The 21,732-nt window shown below is 39.8% G+C and overlaps 2 protein-coding genes across 2 annotated transcripts in view; both read right to left on the reverse strand.

Moving 5' to 3' along the window:
• si:ch211-39i22.1 (probable transport accessory protein MmpS3) overlaps positions 1-6,966 on the reverse strand; it is a 35,468-nt gene extending 28,502 nt beyond the window's left edge. Inside the window, exon 1 of the mRNA XM_070543940.1 lies at positions 6,693-6,966. Coding sequence (XP_070400041.1) covers positions 6,693-6,756 — 64 coding nt within the window. The 5' untranslated portion in view covers positions 6,757-6,966. The remainder of the gene's footprint in view (positions 1-6,692) is intronic.
• Positions 6,967-9,311: 2,345 nt separating this feature from the next.
• Positions 9,312-16,729, reverse strand: snx4 (sorting nexin 4). The gene is made up of 14 exons (XM_015966726.3): positions 16,575-16,729; positions 15,893-16,017; positions 15,525-15,666; positions 15,286-15,435; positions 15,013-15,060; positions 14,798-14,853; positions 14,491-14,563; positions 14,278-14,339; positions 14,125-14,190; positions 13,939-14,028; positions 13,170-13,269; positions 12,924-13,069; positions 9,801-9,915; positions 9,312-9,699 (listed from the first exon to the last, which is right to left on the reverse strand). Exons 1-14 carry the CDS (start codon positions 16,668-16,670, stop codon positions 9,652-9,654), a joined length of 1,317 nt encoding a protein of 438 aa, XP_015822212.1. The 5' UTR covers positions 16,671-16,729; the 3' UTR covers positions 9,312-9,651.
• Positions 16,730-21,732: the final 5,003 nt, after the last annotated feature.

The following is a 21,732-nucleotide window of genomic DNA, read 5'->3' on the forward strand; positions in this document are numbered from 1 at the left end:
CAACATGGAAACTGCCGCATTCAGCTGTTGTAGGAAGGACATAATTTTATTATGTGTTTTATTTTCGTGATGGTCCTTTAAGCTTATTAAATGAGGACCCAAAACAAATGAATATGTAAAAACTGGGAAAAGAAAAAAGGAAAACGTGTTTCTGAGTGAACAATAGAACCAAAGTACAATACCTCAGTGCAGTGAAATATTATATATATACATATATATACATATACATATATATATATGTATATATATGTGTGTGTGTGTGTGTGTGTGTGTGTGTGTGTGTGTGTGTGTGTGTGTGTGTGTGTGTGTGTGTGTGTATGTATTGCCACCCTATAAAAATGTTTGCGCCTCTTCTGCCACCCCATCAATAATTTTGTAGATCCGCCCCCGGTGAGCCGCATCCAATTACACCTAGTGGCTACATTTGAAGGAAACTGGAGATTTTTTTCAGGATTCTCAGTTTGTCACCAGAAGATTGCTGCTTTCTATCAATATTGCATGTATCTTATAAAGTAGATTGTTTCGATGTATTCTAAAGTATCTTCCTGCCAGAAATAATGTTAATGTACTTAAAATGTAGATTATTAGGACTTTTTAAAATCACATCTGTTAAGAATACTGTCTGGTTCACATATTGTCCTAAATGCATGAACACATCAAGACCTGATTAATGAAACAATTTATTTAAATGAACTAATCAGTCTCTCTCTCTCTCTCTCTCTCTCTCTCTCTCTCTCTCTCTCTCTCTCTCTCTCTCTCTCTCTCTCTCTCTCTCTCTCTCTCTCTCTCTCTCTCTCTCTCTCTCTCTCTCTCTCTCTCTCTCTCTCTCTCTTTAGGACAATAACCTGTTTTAAGTTGAATTGCAGATCTGAAAACAGACGACTGAGGCGGTTTGGGTATGCGGTAAGAATGTCTTCTGGACTCCTTCCATAAGAGGTGTTCACGACTTGTCCCACAGAGAGGGGACCTTGAGACGGAGCAGGACTTGCTGGAGTGATTAGATCTCATTGTTGGCCTGGGAACGCCTTAGAGTCCCTCTGGATGAGCTAAAGGCAGCGGCTGGAGAGAGGGAGCTCTGGGAATCTCTGCTTAAGCTGTTATGCAGAAAGGTAACACCTATGGACTGATCTTTTTAAGAAGCTTTGCAGGGGAGTTTTAGTAACTTTGGGATTTTTTTTTGTTTTCAAAATTGATTCTTCCCACTGACGTGCCTTTTCCTGCTAAATGCTTCAATCCATTCCCAGCCCAGTGGACTGCAGAGCATTTAAAAGGTTTCAAACTTTCACTTTAACCTTTAACTCTCTCAGGCCCTGTCCACACGTAGCCGGGGATCTGCCAAAACGTAGATATTTTTCTACGTTTTGGCCTGTCATCCACACGAAAACGGAGTTTTTTCACACGAAAACGGATCTTTTTAAAAACTCCGGCCAAAGTGAAGATCTGCGTTTTCTCCGTTTTGGGTGTCTGCGTGTGGACGGACAAAACCGGAGTTTTAAGGTCCGCAACGTCACTTTCCGCGTCAAAAAAATGCTGACATCACGTGTGCGACCTGTGTTTACACTAGCCGACAGCATGGATGCCCTCAGAGCTGCGCTCGCTTTATCAATTGTCCAAGCGCTTTTTGCTTGTTTGTTTTTGCAAGCGGAATTCTGCTCCTTGCGGAAGACCACAGATGAAGGACGAGGTTAAGAACGGGGGAAGTACTGCCGCCTACAGGTCTGGCATGTCCTTAACAACGTATTGTGATGGACAGAAGACGGAAGCTGCCGAGCTCTGAGGGTGTGGTGATTGGACACCAGCTGGTCCTCGTTATGGATAACGAGGCCAGGGAGGATAAAAAGGGTGACAGACCTACTGAGAGGTGTGCGTGGTCGACCTGTCATTGTGGCATCGGACTTTGGGGGGTGGGGTCGTTCGCAGCCGGGTAGGGCTGCCGGCGACGAAGATAGCTGAACAGGTGTTTAGAGTTCCAGCGCCAGGAGGGAAGGCTGGTCGCCTTCTTTAGACAGTTAGGGCTGGGCATAGGTGATGCCAAGGCCGCGCCGACATCTGCCGCTACGGACTCTGGCAGTGGACTTATGTTGTGGATTTACCCGCCGTCCTCGCAAGCTACACCCCGGGGCATTGGACGGCGTTGGAAGCTCAGACCCCGGGGACGGGGGTCACACCATCCGTGACAGCTAAGTACCGCTGCTTATGTGACTCATGCTGGACAGTTGGTTTTAGAAGAGAGGGCTTGGGCCATGGTGTTTTAGCGTTGTGTTTTATTATTGATTGTGCAATAAAGTGTGTCTTTTATAAGCCCTTGCCTACTGGTGGTGTGTTCAGGTTCTGACCGGAGGGCAAGATATTCTGCCCGTGCTGCCCACGGCTACTTTTATTACAGTATTTCTCCGGGTACGTGTGGACAGAGTTTTTTGTTGTAAACGAGGTGGTGTGGATGCAAGTTTTTGGAGGGGCGGATATTCGTTTAAAAAAAAAAATCCGGCTACGTGTGGACTAGGCCTCAGGCTCAAAATAAGTTTTGATAAAAGGATGAATAACTAAGTCCTTCAGGGGTACTTTCTTTCTTTCTTTCTTTCTTTCTTTCTTTCTGTCTTTCTTTCTGTCTTTCTTTCTTTCTTTCTGTCTTTCTTTCTTTCTGTCTTTCTTTCTTTCTTTCTGTCTTTCTTTCTTTCTGTCTTTCTTTCTTTCTTTCTTTCTCTTAATTTCAAACATTAACACTTAAAAAATAAAGTAAATAACATAATTTGTAACAATCAACATTGCTTGAAATGGAGATAGGTTGAAATATGCACTATTAAGGCCCTGCCCTCTTTACATATTTAATATTTCAAAAGAGAAAAAAAGTCCAATTTAAACTAAGAGTATGAAGTCATTCATTTTAACAAATTTACACCTTTTTTCAAAAAAATAAAGACCATGGAAAGGAAGAAAGAAATACAACAAAGTCACTGTTGCAACTGTGCAGTCTAACAAAACAAGGCTCTCATCTGTACAGTGTCAATGATTTATAAACTTTTCTAGATTTTTACTGCTTTTCATTTCTATATGAATTAAAACTTTGTTCTTTGAATTTTCTTTTAAATTGGCTTATGTTCTTACTTTGCTTTATGCCATCTGTTAGACCATTCCATATGTTAATACCCACCACTGAGATACACCAGCTTTTTAATGTTGTTCTGAAAGCATGAGTTTTAAAATTCTAATGGGCTCTTAGGTTGCACCCTCCATCCTTTACATGAAACACTTTCATTATTTTTAGGGGAAGTTGGTTGTTTTTGTCTCATACAGTATTTGTGCTGTTTTAATTTGAACCAGATCTGGAAATTTCAGTAGTCCAGTCTTTATAAATAGTTTATTAGTATGATCTTTGTATCCTGCTTGATTTATTAATCTAATAGCCTGTTTTTGCATTAAATTAATTGTTATATTATAGTTATTATTGTGTAAGTATGTATTTCCCCACATTTCTGTACAGTAACTCAGATAGGGTAAGAGTAGTGTACAATACAATGCATGAAGAGCTTTACAATTGAGAATATGTTGTGTTTTTGTTAGGATGCTTCCCCCTAACATATTCAATTTGTGGTTTCCAGCAGATTTTATGGTCCACGATTACCCCAAGAAATTTTAATTCAGTAACCCTTTCGATATTAACCTTTTAGTTATATTTACTACAATATTTTAATGTGTTTTCCAAATAACATGAATTTTGTTTAATCCAGATTTAAAGATAGTTTATTTGTATCAAACCATTTTTATACCATGTATTTCTTTTGTGATTACCCCAAGAATCTGCTGCAAATCCACACCAGTACAAAGAATGTTTGTGTTGTCTGATAATGAAACAAATCTGGATTGCGTTGATACTTTACATATATCATTTATGTACATAATAAACATTTTTTAGGCCTAGGACGGATCCTTGAGGTACCCCACAATTGATATTCATGAGTCTAGATTTATTTTGATCTATCTGTACAAACTGTTGCCTATTAGTTAAGTAGCTTTTAATCCAATCCAATACTACACCGTTGCAAATCTGCAACGCCTGCCTCCAGATGGTTAAACAGGATGTTCAGAGTTTTGGAGCACAAAAAGCATCCCTCAGCTGTGTTGATTGAATAAAGAGAAATATAATGTAAAACATTGATTTGTCTTGTTTATGTGCATCGATTGCAGTTCATAAAACACAAAATAGTTCGGTTTAAGCAATATTTGTAATAAATGATTTTTTACAGTTTAGCAAAAGTTTCTACTTGTCATGCGTGTGTTTTATTGATTAAATTCTATTTATTGGGATTAAATTCTTTGTTTATTTATACTTTATTTAGTGAAGAAAGTGACTGTAAAACCTGTCAGTAACTTTACTTACGCAACAACAGCAGAATCATCAAAGCTGTGGTATGTTATAAACGTTAGGAACTTCGTTTTCTGACGCTTCTGGTTTCTGCCAAGATTATGTAAGCTCACCTGTGTGCAGGTAAGCAAATAAGTATGCACACCACGCCGCTCATGCACTCACATTTACATGTGGCCTCACACTTGGAGCTGTAATTTTCATGCCTTGTGTTGCAATAATTCTAATAATCATAATACCAACAATTCTTTGTGCAGATTGGCCTTCTGAGATGACAGCACATGTATGTTTGTATCCTTTCCTTCAATCATGTAACCCTTAAATATGGTGTTCTGTGAGAAAATGTGACTGCTGTAGGTGTGTGTGTGCATGTGTGCGTGTGTGCGTGTGTGTGTGAGAGAGAGAGAGAGAGAGAGAGAGAGAGAGAGAGAGAGAGAGAGAGAGAGAGAGAGAGAGAGAGAGAGAGAGAGAGAGAGAGAGAGAGATTTACTCACCCACCAAAAACGATGATTTATGTGTTTGGCAGTTGAAGGTGTAAACACAGGCAAGTCGGCACACTCTCAGTGCACACACACACATACACACACACACACACACACAGCTGGCACACATCACACACACACACACACACACACACACACACACACACCTGGCACACATCACACAACTCCTTTTATTCCTGAATTTGCCTTTCAGACACACGTGTTTAACGGATGACTTATTCCCATAAACGCACACACAAATTCATTGAGTTCCCCTGTACTCCCACATGTTCTATACATAAAAGTTGGAGCATGCCCCACCCACTCCCTCACTCATTCTCTTACACACACGCACGCACGCACGCACGCACGCACACACACACACACACACACACACACACACACACACACAGAAATGCTGAGGGCCCTGGAGGAATGGAAGGTGCTGAAACTAGTTGTGTGTTGGGTGTTGTCTACAGCTGGAACAGGATCTGGTTACCCGGCACTCCCTAACTTTCACGTCTAAAACACAAACGTCACACCGATGTCCAGATAAGCCAATGACCCGGCACCTCATCTTGTAAAGTGTTAAACTGATGTGTGTGCACACATGACACTGCGCAAACACACCCACGGAGATCTGGAGCGCGCCGGTGCATCAAAGTCCAACGAGATCATTATGAAGTTGTAATAAAAGAATAAAAAAGTGGAAAAAGGTGTGTTGGGGAGAAACAATGAGGGAAAAAAGGGGAAATGTATGTGTGTGCTTTGTCTCTGCTAATCTAATCTAAATTAAACCGGTAGAGTGAGATGACCAGATCACATCCAAGCACGCTAACGCTCAACTGAAATAGTTTGCATAATGATAGAAAGGTTCTTGCTTTCCCCCTTTTTTTCTTTATTGTATCTCTCTGTTTTCCCTCAAATTTATCCTTTATCCCCACCCAAAAACCTCTCCCTCTTTTGCTCCATTTTCCCTCAGATTATGTGTTTTCCCTCAACAGTTCCCTTCTCTCCATGTGAGTTTTATTGTGCACTTGAACAATCAGAGATCATTGCATGGGTTGCTGACAAGGGCAAAGGCCTACAGGCCGGCTGAAGGAGGAAGAGGAGAGAGCAGCAAATAAAAAAAAAGAACATCCAGCAAATAAAAGACACCTGGAAGGAGAAGAAAGCAAACAAAAACGAGTCAGTCAGTTAAAAAAAGAGGAAGATGGAGATAATTACACTGAGCCCACCACACCCCTCCATGGATCAGGTCCTAAAAGATAGAGCCTGACACATCTTCATTCAGCCAAAAGCTGGAGACAAATTATGGTGGAGATAATAAAAAGCTGTTCACTCATCCAGTCATGCTAATTAAAACAAGCAGAATGCAGCTGGAACTAAAGTGACTCAGATTAGTGAGGATATAGTCACAGAGAAGAGATGGAGGATGGATAGATGATAGATAGATGATGATAGATAGATAGATAGATAGATAGATAGATAGATAGATAGATAGATAGATAGATAGATAGATAGATAGATAGATAGATAGATAGATAGATAGATGGATAGATAGATAGATGATAGATAGATAGATAGATAGATAGATGATAGATAGATAGATAGATAGATAGATAGATAGATAGATAGATAGATAGATAGATAGATAGATAGATAGATAGATAGATAGATAGATAGATAGATAGATAGATATAGATAGATAGATAGATAGATAGATAGATAGATAGATAGATAGATAGATAGATAGATAGATAGATAGATAGATAGATAGATAGATGATAGATAGATAGATAGATAGATAGATAGATAGATAGTCATTATTTGGACATGAACATTACCTTGCGCCGTGGCGCGTGAAGCCAGCAGGCTGCCCAACAGCAGAATCCACAGGTATGACATCATTTGAAGCCGCTGGTTTGGTTGTTCCGAGAAAAAAAAATTGGGGGCTCCCTCTCCCTTTTTTCCGCCCTTCACCAAGGACAATTACCGGGCTCGGAGGTTTCAGGTGAATCCGGAGGGCGTGCGTGCTCGTCAGCGTGCCGGTGCGTTCTTGCGCGTCGTGTCGCTCCAAGGTGGCCAGATGCTCAGACTCAACTCGCGCCGCCGCAGACCTGTCGTCGTCTTTTGTCCGGATTGGGAGAGAGGGTTCGGTTTTTATTAAAGTGGGCGGGTCTCCGCGCCTAACTACAGGCTGACGGACGTTTAGGGCTCGATGTTGCCTTGGTAACATGGATTGATCCACAAATCAATATTTGATTTGATAAACCATCCGATGCTGTAGGTTTTTATTGGTAACATGAGTTTCTTTTTAAGTGTTATCCTATGGTCGACAAAGACGTATTCAGAAATAGTCATGTTGTATTTAACCATCTCAGGCTCATTTAGTTTTAGATGAAACACTTTCTTGTTGCCTAAGTCCATATTTATCTGGCTTGTATGCATGTCTTTTATCAAATTTATAAAACATGGACAAATTAATTAATTGGGGGTATGACGTCATTTTAATCCTAAAACAAGTTTCTGTTTGAGACTTTAAATCATGACCTCAAGGGAAAACCTGGATGAGATCAAGCAGATACTTTTACCTGCCTTACCTTTCTCAGCCTCTTCTATGGAAGCCCACTCCTGCCACTCTGATTTAAAAATGATCTCATGAGATACTAAATATGAGATAGTAAGTCAAAATTATAAGATAGCTATCTCTTAATTATGAGATAATTAATAACTTTGACTTACTATCTCATAGAAACTCATTATTATGAGATACTGTCTTATAATTAAGACTTAGCTATCTCATTTATTTTATTTCTTTATAAGATCCCATTGAGATAAAAAAAAACCTAATTTTCAAGGGGAGTCGTGACCAAGAGGCAGCAAAAGATAGTCACAGCTCTTCTCAGTTATATACAGAAATACAGAAGGCAGTGACAACACAGGGAATCCATCTCTAGTGCTCTCAAACTGGTTTTAAACGTATTCAAGGAGATTAATCCAGTTTCCTTACCCACTTATCCTCACGGGGTAGCGGGGTGGGGATGCTGGTGTCAATCTCCAGCAGTCTCCAGACATGCAGGCGGTTTCAAAACAAGAAACCCAGTTTTGAGTTTGAGTTTCTTCAGTAGATTATCTATATGGGGCTTGAAGGAGAGGGAGTCGTCAAGCCAGACGCCAAGGCATAATAATAAAGTCATAATAATGCAATACTAAGTCAAAATTAGAGATGCTAATAATATCATCTAATTTGAGAAAGTATCTCATAACTTAGCTCTCAATTTTGAGAAATTATGAGATAGTATCTCATAATTATGAAATATTGAATCACAATTATAAGATTTTCTTTAATCAGTGGCGGGAACGGGCTTCCATAAATTTCTGCTTTGCATAATAGATTTTTACTTTAAATCAAGAGGGGGCGCCATTCAGCCAGCTGAGTTAATGAGGAAAAGTTGTAAATTCCAGATGTTCGTTAGAAAACTAAGTTGTGTCATACACTTTTTAGATCAAAAACTTATTTTACTTTCTCCATGAGGGAATTGTATTTGCTTTGTTTAAGATTATTATTTATGCATTTACTAGGCAGGAGCAGGTGGAGAAGATGAGGCAGTGCTAAAATAGGGGTAAGCTTGTTTTGATATAAACTAAAGACAAACATCAGGACTTTTAGATTTTGGCCCGTTTCTCTGAGCCACAATCCTCATTTCTGCAAAAGGCTGTGTTTAATCTGTAACATGCGCAATATTGAGTAAGAAAGATGCAACAAAATGATTCAAAAACTTTATTACATATTTTGCAAATTAGCACAACTTTTAATGGATTTGATGTAAAAATAAAAAAAATCTGCTTCAGGCTGATTCTGAAACAAAAACTTAAGGTTTGTGGTTATCTGCACTTTCAGATCCATTTGGTACCTAATTTCGCCTCCTTTAAGGATAAATGCGTGTGTTTGGTTTCTATACTTCACAAAGCCAGATTAGAGCGTATTAGCTCCTTCATTTAGGTCACAAAACGGTGACGAGTCACACTGAAATCAGTTGGTTTTTAAACGTCGTGGTTTTTTTAGGCTGTGAAGCTCTGCAGTAGGAAGGCAGCCGAGTTATGGTTCTGCCTCTGTGCATCAAGGAGGTAAACAAGGAAACATGCAAGGCATATTATTTGGCAGCGTGGATTCATTATTTAACAATAAAATAACCACTCATCGTTTACTTTAACAGTTCAAAGTCTGGCAGTCCACCTTTCTTCGCATGTAATCTGTACCTGAACTTCGATGACGTATTTCGTATAAAATCTGAAACTGTAGTGGAGCTCATTATTTAAGGTGGAGCATCCATCTGAAAGAAATCTGACCAAACGTCTTAATATTCAATGCTACGTTCAAGATTATTTCCAAGAATTCATCTTAAAACTGCTGTCCACCTCAGTTTCTTTAGCTTATTGTCAAATTACTAAAAGTACATCTCCTATGAAGCGGATTCTAACATCCATGTGCAGCTTCTCATGACCTGATTTAGAGTTGTAATCTGCTGCTCGTTTTTTCAAATTTAGGATTAAGGAAAAATCATACAGTCACAGCGTTTGCTTCAACATTTTCAAATAATATGCAGGAAAAACAACAAAAGAAAAACAGAAATGTTGGCAGAATTATTATCCGTTGCCGCGTAAGACAAGTGGAGGCAGTGTTCGAGCTCCCTGCCTTTCTCCACACAACTGCAGGACGAGTTGCCGATGGCTGAAGTCTGTGCAACCTGAACGAACGACTGCTACTTTTGGTCAAGGGTGCGATTTGGTCCCTTAAGTGGCTCACATTTTGTTGAAGCACTCTTTGGCATTAGACCACACCTGGATTCCCTGAAAGAGAGAACACATGGCAGAAGATGTGAAACGTTACTTGCATGTGAAGCATGAACGGGAACGAACGAACTCTGAAGGAACAGAAACAGAGTCCTCACCTTTTTACACATGCTGATTTGCATAATGGCATAGCTGATTAGGGCCTCCCGTAAATCTTTGTCTTTCTGCTCCTTAAAGCGTTCAATGTCAGTCCAAGCTTTTTGCACAAACTCCCTAATGACACACAGACACACACACACACACAGAAAATACAATCATAAGTATTTCCCTCAAGACAATCGAGAGGAAGAGGAAGAGGAACAATGCAACAGTGTGTATGCTCTTATTTGGCTTGTTCCTAGTTTTATAATGACACAGATGGTTCTTGTTGATAAAACAAGTGAACAGACAGGTTGCTGTGCAACAACACAGAGGTGAGCCTCTAATTAAAGCAGCTGCCATTCTGGTTGGTTTGGCAGAGATGAGCTCCCGAGCTGCAGTGACAGGGCGGTTAGCTTCATCAGTTATCAAATAAATAAATAAATTAGGGATGTCTCGATCCGATCACATGCTCGGAAATCGGCCCCGATCACGTGGTTTCAGACTCGATCGGGACTCAGGCTTTACTTCCCGATCCGGACTCGGACACTGGGTTCAAATTACAGGAGAGCAACTTGGTTCTCCTTAAAGGTTGTCAGGCTCCCCTGATGCCCTTAACTTACACACCCAGAAGGAGCACAAAAGAGACCAGGCCCCCACATTGCGGCTCAAAATTGCAGTTCCACCCTCATCCACTAGGGGCTGGTGTCAGAAGCGAGCAAATCCTCATTGACTCCCATGTTAAAAATACCAATTTCACAGCAGAAATAAACATGTTTACAGCCTGGTACCAAAACATGCTTTTGGTTTAAATGATCTAGTTTACACTCATGACAACTCTGAGGGGGGTGCATTTTTTTTATCACTCTTCTGTTTAAGTGTATTAAAAGCCTAAATTTCTGTATAATTAATGAGCATCAGACCCACGTGACTGACCGCCGAGCTAGCTCCGTGGAAAGGCCTCAGTAGAGCCTCGGCCTGGCTTGGAAACTGTTCCAGGATTTTGAGTCTGTGTGTGTGTGTTCTTTTTTGGATATTTTTTGTGCAATTGTTGGACAAAATGACTTGCTGTGGCATTAATTGCACTAATAGAGCGTCCAAGGAGTCGCCACTTCATTTTTTTCTGTAAGTAAAATTATATTTATGTATTTTAGGTCACTGCCGAGCTGAGCTTAGATTTTAACATGTACTGTTTAACCATGAAATTTAAATCTAATAGGGTAAAACCCAGTGCATGCTGCACTTTAGAAAATGAGTTGAAATACAACATGTTGGTGGAGCTGGGCTCCGACTATCGGCTTGTGGAGCTCTCGGGAGACCGATGTTTTCCACCTGGTTCTCCCCTCCCCACAGATCTGTCTGATCGCGGCTCCTGTCTGCTGCGCGGGCTGACGGCTTGTGGAGCTCTGGGATGGAAACCATTCCACCCGGTTCTCCCCAGCGGCAGCTCTGCGCATCTCAGATCGCAGCGGCGCTTGTCTGCTGTGCGGCTGCCGGCTTGTGGAGCTCTCGGAGATCTCTGTGTTCCACCCGGTTTTACCCAGCGGTCAGCCCGGCGTATCTCTGACTCAGAAGCTCTGGTGTTGTGCACAGTTAACTCCGGTTGTAGCTAGGTTGCTACCTCCGTTAGCTTAGCTCCCACCTCCACGTTAGCTTTGGGTTAGCTTGTAGCTAGTTCGACCGGGTGTCGTCAGTTGATCCCAGCCTTACAGCCACACCCTCAGCTCCTCCTCTCTTCCCTTTTATGGAATTGTCTGGGCTTGACGGAACCTGTGACAAGGCCAAAATGGCGGTGGTGGCCACCTCCCATTTTAGCACAAAAACGTGTTATTGGAGCCTATGGAAATGAATTGTCCAGTATATATATGTCGATGAAAGAGATCCAGTTTCTACCCATATTATATTATTTATATGGACTCAGAGTAGCAGGGATTCTTAGATGCAGAGATGCAGAGAGCGGCAGGCAGACCGCTGATTATTCATGAACTCCAGCTGCGTTCTGCACACGGCCACAGTAACATTTTCTACGTTTCTAAGTGGCGTCACCAAAAATATACAATTAACACACAGTCATCCGTGTCCGTTCATTTTCTCGCTGGTATGTTCTAGCTGCAAGTTCTGTCTGTATTTGAGCATGACGTGTGGACGCGCTCACGCTGCAGCGCTCGTCACTGGCGCAGCCAGGCAGCGTGGTGCACACCGCTTTTATTGCGGTCAATAGACCAACTTGATCTGCTAGTTAAAAAGTTACTTGTGAGGTGAAAAAGTAGGGAGCAGGCAGGAGTTTTTCTGGAGGACTGGGAGATGCAGGAAGATCAGAGACAGACAGGACAGGAAGATAGGAAAATAAAAACCAAGAAAACAAAACAAAGTTCTTAAAAACATAAAATGTAGGTAGATTTATTCCACTACACGTTTGTACCTGTATAAAGCAATAATTTATCAGCATGTAGTATTTATATAGTTGTTACAATTCTAATCATCTTCAAAACTCCGTCCCATGCCCAGGGGCGTATCTAAGCGTTTTGGGGGCCGAGGCAAAATAGACCCCTGCCAGGTATTTTAAGTTGAAGTGCTATCTGCTTTTATATTAGACTTTATATTTGCAATAAAGCCCAAAAGTGAAGAATTTATGTTATGTATTACTTGACTGTTCAAGCTACCTCACAGAAGTGATCTGTTGTTAAAAATTAAAATAAAAAGGTAATTAAATAAAAAAAAGAGGAACATCCTGGAACTGTTTCTTCCTTTTCTTTATTTTTTTTTTAATGTAACGAAAGTATCGGATCGAGACTCGGTATCGGCAGATTCTCAAAATCAAATGACTCGGACTCGGGGGCAAGAAAACCTGAATAAATGACAAACGGGTGAAAAATGTTTATGTTTCAACAGGGAAATGGTCCTGATCTGGGTTCAGACCAGGTCAAGACAAGAATTTCTTTAGGTTTATTAGAATCGCGTGATGAATTTTCCCTTCACCCAATATCTACAATGAAAAGTCCTTAAAAACAGATTTTAACAAACCTCACGAGATATTATTTAATAAAAAACTGTGATTAAGCTTTACAATCATCAGGAGGAAGTCACACGGACTAGAGGAAATAAATTTAAAAAAGAAGCTAACTGAACTGATGTTGGCTTACTGGCATTCAGCGTCCTTCTCCTTTATGGCTTCCTCTCCCTCCTGGATGCTCTGCTCCAGGGCTGCTATCCTGCCCTCCCTCTGCTCCTGACTCTCTTGTCCGAATAATTTACTGGTCATTCCCTTTAGAGAGAAGATCCGCACCGCCTGCACAAACCAAAAATAATAGTCCTAAAATTATCAGGAGACAGAAAACATTAAAAATGCATGGTGTGTGTGTGTGTGTGTGTGTGTGTGTGTGTGTTACCCCAGTTGCCAGTTCTTCTTTCTGCTGTTTCTTGTACGTGAGGTCTTGTGCTGCCATCTCCAGCTCATACTGGATCAACTCATGTTTCCTGCACACCGACCTTAACACAAATCAAAGTTTCAATGGATGGAAAAACTCTAGAAAGACATAACAGGAGTGTTTTTAAACTTAAAAAAAAAAGCCTAACAACACTTGCCGTGGTCTCTAGTATAGTCGTTTTCTGTGCTGCTTCTAGTAGAAGCTAGTTAGGAGTGGTGGTGGCTTAAAACTGCAAGATTTGGAGTCTTACTCATTAATATTAATGACATTTGACATTTCTTCTCTGATTGGCAAACAGCAATGCAACTATATGACTCCATTTGATTTGTAATGTTGATGTTTTATCTCCACAAGTAACATAAGGCTGAAGGAGTTCTGCTGTGTGGTGGAGTTGCTAATGCTAATGGTTAGCACCTTTAGCAGAGACGTTCGCTGTTGTTTCTTGGACACTAAACCCACAACAGCTATCCCTATCGCAAGCCAAGATGGTGAATCCATGAATGATAAGTGACAGTGTGACGTACATCTGTGAGGCTTTTTCTAATCCGATCGTTTCCTTGTCTATTCTCTTTCGGCGGCTAATCCAGGAAATGGGGGTAGAAGACCGTTTTCACATTCAGCATTCACGTGAAACTCAAGGGGACCGTATTTCAAACAGAACAAGTAAAAACTGTTTCTCAGTGAACTTGCTCTTTAAGTTTTTTCGTTCCTCTCCACTACACTCACCTACCTGACAGAATCAGTGTAGAAAAGGTATTCCTTCAGTTGGTCGGCATAGTGCTCCTCTTCTTCAAGGATGTCATCTATTGCTGCAGCATACCTGGATGCAAATTCACAGTCATAATTACAGATGAATCAATGACGAACCTTTTCCATGTGTTAGTGACACTAACACTCAAAAGGCTCCGATACGTACGTGTCCATGTGGTGGCCAGCACTTTGGAGTCCATCTCCCATTTCTTTTTCTATAGCGCTCCATTCACTAAAGACATCATATTACAGTTACACATATACCTAATGTAAGGTTTTAATCCTTTACCAATGTGGAGATGCGACACTAGCTCCGTACCTGAAAACTCTGCCATAGTTTCCATGAACTTTGTAAACTCCATACACTCTGTCTGCTACCCGCTGGGAAATTAAAGAGCAATCAGATCAATAGTTTGCTGTTTTCTACTATAAATCTTGATCAAAGGCCTTTGTTTTCATCACAACAGGATTGTAGACAACAAGGTTGCCTATGGAAAGCGGCTCTGCACAGATCTGTTTTGTCCACACTTACCGCTCTCACCCTGAGTAACTGCAAAATGATCGTGTTCAACTCATCGCTGTAGTGTTTCAATCCCATGAATCTCCTGGAGAACACAGCAGAGATAAACCTTGTTTGTATTTTTAAAGCAATAATTTGTGTTTCTGGGAAAAAAATGAAATATCTTTGAACGCCTCTTAATTTCTTAATATTACATACAAATATCTATAAACTATTTTTAGCAAACAAACATCCTACGACTATCGTTTAATCAGATATGCTGATTAATAACTTTATATCTGTGTGAAAAGTACATCAAAAATGTCTGTTTTACACCTACTTGTCAGGATTCTTGACTCTTAACATGGCACTCAAAGACTTTAACCTAGAGTCCACCTTGAGAACAGAAATACATATAAGGAAATAAAACAACTAGGATTTACTTTTACATTATAAAACCAGCCTGAAATACTAATTTTAGAACAACAACAACAACAAAAACAAAAAACACTTTGAGGCCAAACTGATCAATAAAACTGTAAAAACTAATAGTACCTTGTCTTGAAAACCCGTCTCTTGAACAGCATCCCTCCATCCCTTTTCCTGAGGATATGTGAGACAGTGATTTGAACAATAAAAATAAAAGTGAAGATTTGTTTAAGCAGAATAAATGCTGAACTTGACCAAGTGCCTTGCTACACATCCTGAACGAGGATTTAACAAAAAAGGGAACAATTTCCTACACATTTTACTAGTTGACACAATAAAACCTTAGAATAAGTGAACTGGATGTACAATAAAAGGCTACAACTCTAAATTATTCATTACCTCTGTAAGAAAGAGGAAGACAATTTTGTCATTGGACAAGACAGGATGTGACGCAACACGCAGCAGGAAGTTTTCCAGACCAACTCTCCGTCTCTCAACAAAATCTGGATCAAGGTTGTCTGCTGAAAGCTTGTGCCACACAAACTCAGCCTAATAGAATAAAAAATATGCAGTATTTAATAAACCCAAGAATGAAAACCATCTACAAGAAGACGCCACAAGACTTTTCTGCCACCCACCCTTTTCTCTGGCAATGGAGGGATGATTATGTAAGGATAGGTGACCAGGAGGTAAGTTCTCAGTAGCTCAAACTCACTGTAGCGCCTCCACAACGTGTCAGGTGCAGCTGGCGTACCTCCTTCTGGGACAGATTCAGCTGGTCTTTCAGGCAAAAAAAGATGACATTTGGATTCCATTTTTAAAATTAAAATAACAAAGAATTAAATAGTTTTTTTTACTGCAAACATGAGGAGTATCTATATTCTAGGAGAAAGTAAATATGTCTGTTAATATAAAATTCACCATTTTATTCCCTCTGCAGATTATTTTCTGCAGCTTCAGGTTGTTTGTATTTATAAAAATAATTTATGACACACACATATCTTACCGTGTTTCTATGAGGTAGACAGTGTAGGTTTCCTGCATGTTAACAGTGTTCTTCCCCGTCCTCTTATCCGCTTCTGCCACACTTATCTCCATTTTTCTCAACAGAACAGTACCTCTTTCTACCATCTACAGTCGGGAGAGACAAGTAGGGTCATGAGCAGGAGAATCAAAAGGTGCAAATTTGCATAAAATGAGCAGAAAAATGCGCCTTTTGACTGAAGTCATTCTGCAAGCTACAGGGCAAAAAATACAAAAACAATGGTAATACACTGCGTCAAATCGCGAATTTGGATTTGTGTTTAATACAATAAGCAAATAAACGCAAATCACGTGACGCAAAGAGGCTCATTCAATGTAAACAAAAGTTAGCCGTTTCACTTGCTAACTAGCAAGCTAACATCATGAGCAAAGTTTTCCATAGTTTCAAATGACAACTTCAGTCTATTTTACTAGTTTGCCTTTAAAAGTATGCATTTAAAACACAGAGCTAAACATTTAGTTTTGCGTCAGAAGCTAATAAACATCCAATAAAGCTGCAAACTCGCCTTTGAAGAACTTGTAGGAAAATTTCCGTAGCCAAAAGTCGGTTAGCTAACTTAGGCCGTGACGATTGTTGCTAACGCGCATACGCGTCTTTTTACATTACAAACAAGCTTTCTGTATAGAATAACAAAAAGTAGCACCGTGTTTATGATGTTGTTCTCCGATTCAGCTGAAGTGATGTCGGTGTTGCAAATCACGGCAACTTCTTCGCTACTTCCAGAGTCTGCCATCATCATCTGACTACGGTCAGCTGAGCTGGCAGCGCGCAAGCGCACTTCAGTGCAAGGTCGGCGCCTTAAACTGCTTGGCTACAACTTGTAATGAAACACCGCCAAATTATTACGCCACCGGTTCTGACTACTTTAACTAGTCCGAGGATGGTGTAAAAATTACATAAAAATGGGTTATTACCAATTATTGCTATATTTATTTAGAAAACAAAAAAAATCAGATAAATATTTAAATTTACCCTATAAATGCCAGTAATGATAAACAATACATGGTGTATCGACTAAAATGGTGCGAGAAGTAAGCGTTTATGTCCAGTCAAAGAATGCTCGTGACCAGTTTTCTCTATTTTTGTTTGGCACTGCTGACATCTACTGGTGCAATAGTGAAAATGCAAAAAAATAAAAAAATAAAATAATAATAATTGAAAAAGCTGAAACGTGTACACTACTTATGTGTTTAAGTTGCTTGGTTTTCTAGTTTTTGTAACAAATGATAGAGGCTGCCACACTTTAAACATGAGTGGTTAGTATTACAAGCAAACCAGCATCAATTTACTTTGTAGAATTTGATAGATTTATTTTTTGTTAATATTCTAATGTCAAATACGTTTTTCTGCAACCATATAATGGATTATATTACTTTCAGCAGCTATGGTGCTTTTTTAAAAACGACATTATTCTTGTATGTGCACATAAAAAAACATATACTCAACCACAGACTCAACGCCTCTGATTAATTAGTTTTGTAATTAGGTATAAGCTTTGTAATTAATCGATCTTGATTAATCACATTTTAATCGTTCAAGACTATTTGCCCCCAAGCATTTAAAAAATTTTTTAAATAATATTAGTGAGGCACAGATGCCATACACAGACCATAATCAGTTATTTTCTGTAACCACAAGGTCTATTTGATTATTTTGGTCTCAATATGAAGGGAACCATTTTGGTGAATAGATGCGAGATGCACCAGTTGGTGACAGACAGCAGGGACGATGGTGGGATGTGGTTGTAGGCTGCAGCATGTCAGAAAAACCAGAGCTTTTGCTGTGACCTGTTGCTGTCATAGCAACAGCATAGTTCCCATTCTTTCCTGCCACTGACCTCAAACCAGTCACCGTCACTTCCTGTCCGGACACACGGGCATTCATACACATTCTGACCCAAGCACATCAAGTTCTTTTGGTTTACTATAATTGGCTATTTGACAACTTTTTACAACAGTCTGACCAACAGTTGCAATGATATAAAACACAATGTGTTTTTCCTGAAAGTTTATGTTTATGTTTATTTATTTGGCAGACACTTTTATCCAAAGCGACTTACAATTTATAACCTATAGGGCATGTTGTGATCTGTGGAGGAAACCCACGCATGCATGGGGAGAACACACAACTCCCCGCAGAAAGGCCGCAGCCGAGTTTCGAACCTGCAGTCGAGTTTCGAACCTGCAACCTTTGTGCTGCGAGGCAACAGTGCTAACAACTGCGCCACCATGCAGCCCAAGTTCTAAGTTCTATATTAAGATGTTCTGAGCAAGCTGCATTATGCACAGTAATTTAAAAGTGTGTTGTTTTGCATTTTTACATAACAGAAACATTTAGATGTCATACTACATAACATTATTATTAACTAGACAGACGAACAGCAGAGGGAAGCAAAAACCAGATATCTGCAGCATATAAATATTAAAATAAGAGTCATCATTCCCAAAACTGAAATGAAAAGCTACAGTATGATCAGTTAGAATCACCTCAAATCTCAGTGTCTACATTTTAATTTTAATGTTTCATCATAACAGTGGTTGAAAAGTACATTTACATCTGGAATAATGAAGGTTTTTTTCATGTTTTATGCTGTATGTATAGACTATGTATATGTAGACTGTATGTACAGTCTATGGTTTTATGTCATGTTTGCGTACGCAAGACTGAGAAATATCACTGAGAGGAAAGGTTTGTGACCTGTTGAAAGAACACGTGTTTTTATCATTATCACAGTCCCTATCTTTCATTTTCCTCTCATTCATCTCTCTATTTTTGCCCATGACACTGGTGGAAAACTCACGCAGAGTCCAATGAGGCTATATTCGTATGTATGATCGACGCTTGAGTAAAACAGGGGATAACTATTTTTATTTTACCTCACACCAAGCAAACATCATCTACCTTTCACTCTGTGTTTCAAAAATTACCATTCAATATTTAGCATTTAAACTTTCTTCCGTCATAAAACTTGCAGCAAATCATTTTGTAATAAACTGACGAAGTTCCAAATGTGTCCCGTGTATTATTTATGTTTTTATTGGGGTTTAGACTCCCATCAATCATCCGCGCGATGACAAATTAAGAGGTAGCAGTCTCATTGAATGCTTCTTTGCATTCATGTTGTTGCCAAGATTACTGATACATGTGTGCACATTTACTGAAAATGAGCCCTGTCTAATGCATGCATGCACACAGACACTCGCGCATATGCGAGCACACATGCAGAGTGTGAGCAATGCAGTATAATAAGTAGCATGGCAGAAATGTGGTTAGCTGTGCCCCATGTCCAATCATCAAGAAGCCACATGAAGGATTCTTGGTATTAAAGGACAAGCCTTGGTTGGCTGGGAGGGAATCAGTCATGCAACAAGAAAACAGCTTTTTTCACCCATTTCCCTTCTTTCATGTTTTCTCAATCCATTTATTTTTTTAACTACTCCAAGTTTGGTCACTTTTCCAATTTCTGTCCCTTACTCTCCCTAATGCCACACCCCTTCTTCTTTTATTTCTTTCATTTTGTGGCACATTAAACTAAGTTGTAATATTCTCTAGCCCAAAAAGCCTAGACCACTGGAATCTGGAATGTTTTGTCAAAAGAAGGTGGGCGGACCGGGGTGGGGGGTGGGGGTGGGGGGTTTCAACCCAGCTTAACCAATTAAGGAGGAGATTGAGGTAAAATGGACAACTTCTAAATGGTGTAATAACAACCTACTAAAATGTAATTACAACGCAATAGCAATAGACACTTCTAATGACAGGATGTGTACGCCAATGTGATTTCCTAAGTATGGCCTTGGCATAATGGGTGACTGTTAACATGGCGTGGAGATTATAGAGAGGTGTCTGAATGCAGAGATGTAACCACATGGCTTTGCAGCAGTGTGAAGGGCACAGTAGCCACTCAGGAACTCTAGAACTGACAATAATTTCTGAGTTATTAATGATTATGTGAGTTTTAATTATCTACTTAGTAACAAACACAACAGCAAATGAGGATTTTTGGTTTTTCTTCATGAAAATGATCATTTATGACCCTTTTAGAGATTAGCACATGACAAAATGTCAATTAATCTGCCTGCATATCATCCATCCATCCATCCATCCATCCATCCATCCATCCATCCATGTCTAACAAGAGGAGTGGATGGTGGCGTCCATTATTACAGAGCATCCCAGAATAGCATCTCGTTTTATTACAAGTCCCTCTGGTCGCCGTGGCTACCCAAATTACAGGCCAGCCTTCTCACACATAAAAAAGGTTGCACTGCCGAAAACCAGCCACCTCAATAAAGGATGGATTAGAAAATCCTTTGCTTTTTTCCCTTCCTTTCCTTTTTGAAAGATTTTCAGTACATTTTTTCCCTCTGGTGTTTTGTTTTATGTTGGGGTGCAGCGGTCTTCTTCAGTGGTTCTGCTCCCCGACCCTGCGGCGGGAAAATACGCTCACTTGTGGGTTTCTGGGAAGGCAGCGGTGAATGAAACATCTGCTGGGAGTGAGATATATGTCCATGTGTGTGTGAGCATGGATGCATGTATCCATACGTGTGTGTGTGTGTGTGTGTGTGTGTGTGTGTGTGTGTGTGTGTGTGTGTGTGTGTGTGTGTGTGTGTGTGTGTGTGTGTGTGTGTGTGTGTGCATGAACGCTGCTCTGGGATTCTGTTCGAGTTTCCAAACCTGTTATAGTGATAAAAACAAAGCAGTAATGGTGAATGAATTGGCAAGACAATTTGCTCATTATTCTGTTTGTCTAAATGCTTCATGTGCATCAATTGTTCTGAAACATTTAGATTCTTATTGTTTTTCTAATCGTTTTTAGCTAATTGCTAAATATTTTCACAGTGAAAAGTGAGATTTCACAGGAAAGAGTTTGATTGAGAAATTGGATTCATGCTCCCTAGAGACACTGCTAGACAAGTTTCGTACAGTTGTCTGCATATTTTATGTTGAACGTTATTTTTATTTAAAAAAATAACTTTAAATAACATTGTGTGTGTGTGTGTGTGGGGGGGGGGGGGGATGTGTTTAAATGCTGTCTAAAGAATTTTTATTTTAGCATTATTTATTGAAATAAACTAGGCATTTATCATAAAAGGTCAGATATGATTAGTTTGCTGAATTACAAACACGTTTTTTAATTATTATTAGAAATAATAATAATAATAACAACAACAATAATAATAATATTAATAGTAAAAATAATAGGGCTGCACAGTGGTGCAGTGGTTAGAGCTGTTGCCTTGTAGCAAGAAGGTCCTGGGTTCGCTTCCCGGCCTGGGATCTTTCTGCATGGAGTTTGCGTGTTCTCCCTGTGCATGCGTGGGTTCTCTCCGGGTACTCCGGCTTCCTCCCACAGTCCAAAAACATGACTGTTAGGTTAATGGGTCTGTCTAAATTGTCCTTAGGTGTGAGTGTGTGTGTGTGTGTGTGTGTGTGTGTGCATGATTGTTTGTCCTGTGTGTCTCGATGGACTGGCTCTCTGTCCAGGGTGCACCCCGCCTGATTGCCCATTGACCGCTGGAGATAGACACCAGCCCCCCGCGACCCTACATGGAAAAGCGGGTTCAGACAATAGATGGATAATAATAATAATAATAATAATAATAATAATAATAATAACAATAATAATAATAATAATAATGCTCTACATAGCTCTTTTGCCCTCAGTGAATAAAAAATCTTTTGTGCCTTCTCTGTTTTCCTCCTTCTCTGTAGACTGCATAAAGAATTTTAATTGTATAAAAATAAGAATAAACAATACAAAATACACATTTCATATTTAAAGTCTTTTTCTATATTTGTTG

Source organism: Nothobranchius furzeri, chromosome 14 (genome assembly GCF_043380555.1).
Source record: "Nothobranchius furzeri strain GRZ-AD chromosome 14, NfurGRZ-RIMD1, whole genome shotgun sequence".
NCBI lineage: Eukaryota > Metazoa > Chordata > Actinopteri > Cyprinodontiformes > Nothobranchiidae > Nothobranchius > Nothobranchius furzeri.

Coding starts and splice junctions, on each gene's coding strand:
- snx4 (XM_015966726.3), bottom strand. CDS start 16,670: ATGATGATGGCAGACTCTGGAAGTAGCGAAGAAGTTGCCGTGATTTGC. Junction 15,061..15,285: donor TCTTCCTCTTTCTTACAGAG/GTAATGAATAAT, acceptor ACATATCCTCAG/GAAAAGGGATGGAGGGATGC. Junction 14,029..14,124: donor GCTGGCCACCACATGGACAC/GTACGTATCGGA, acceptor ATTTGCATCCAG/GTATGCTGCAGCAATAGATG.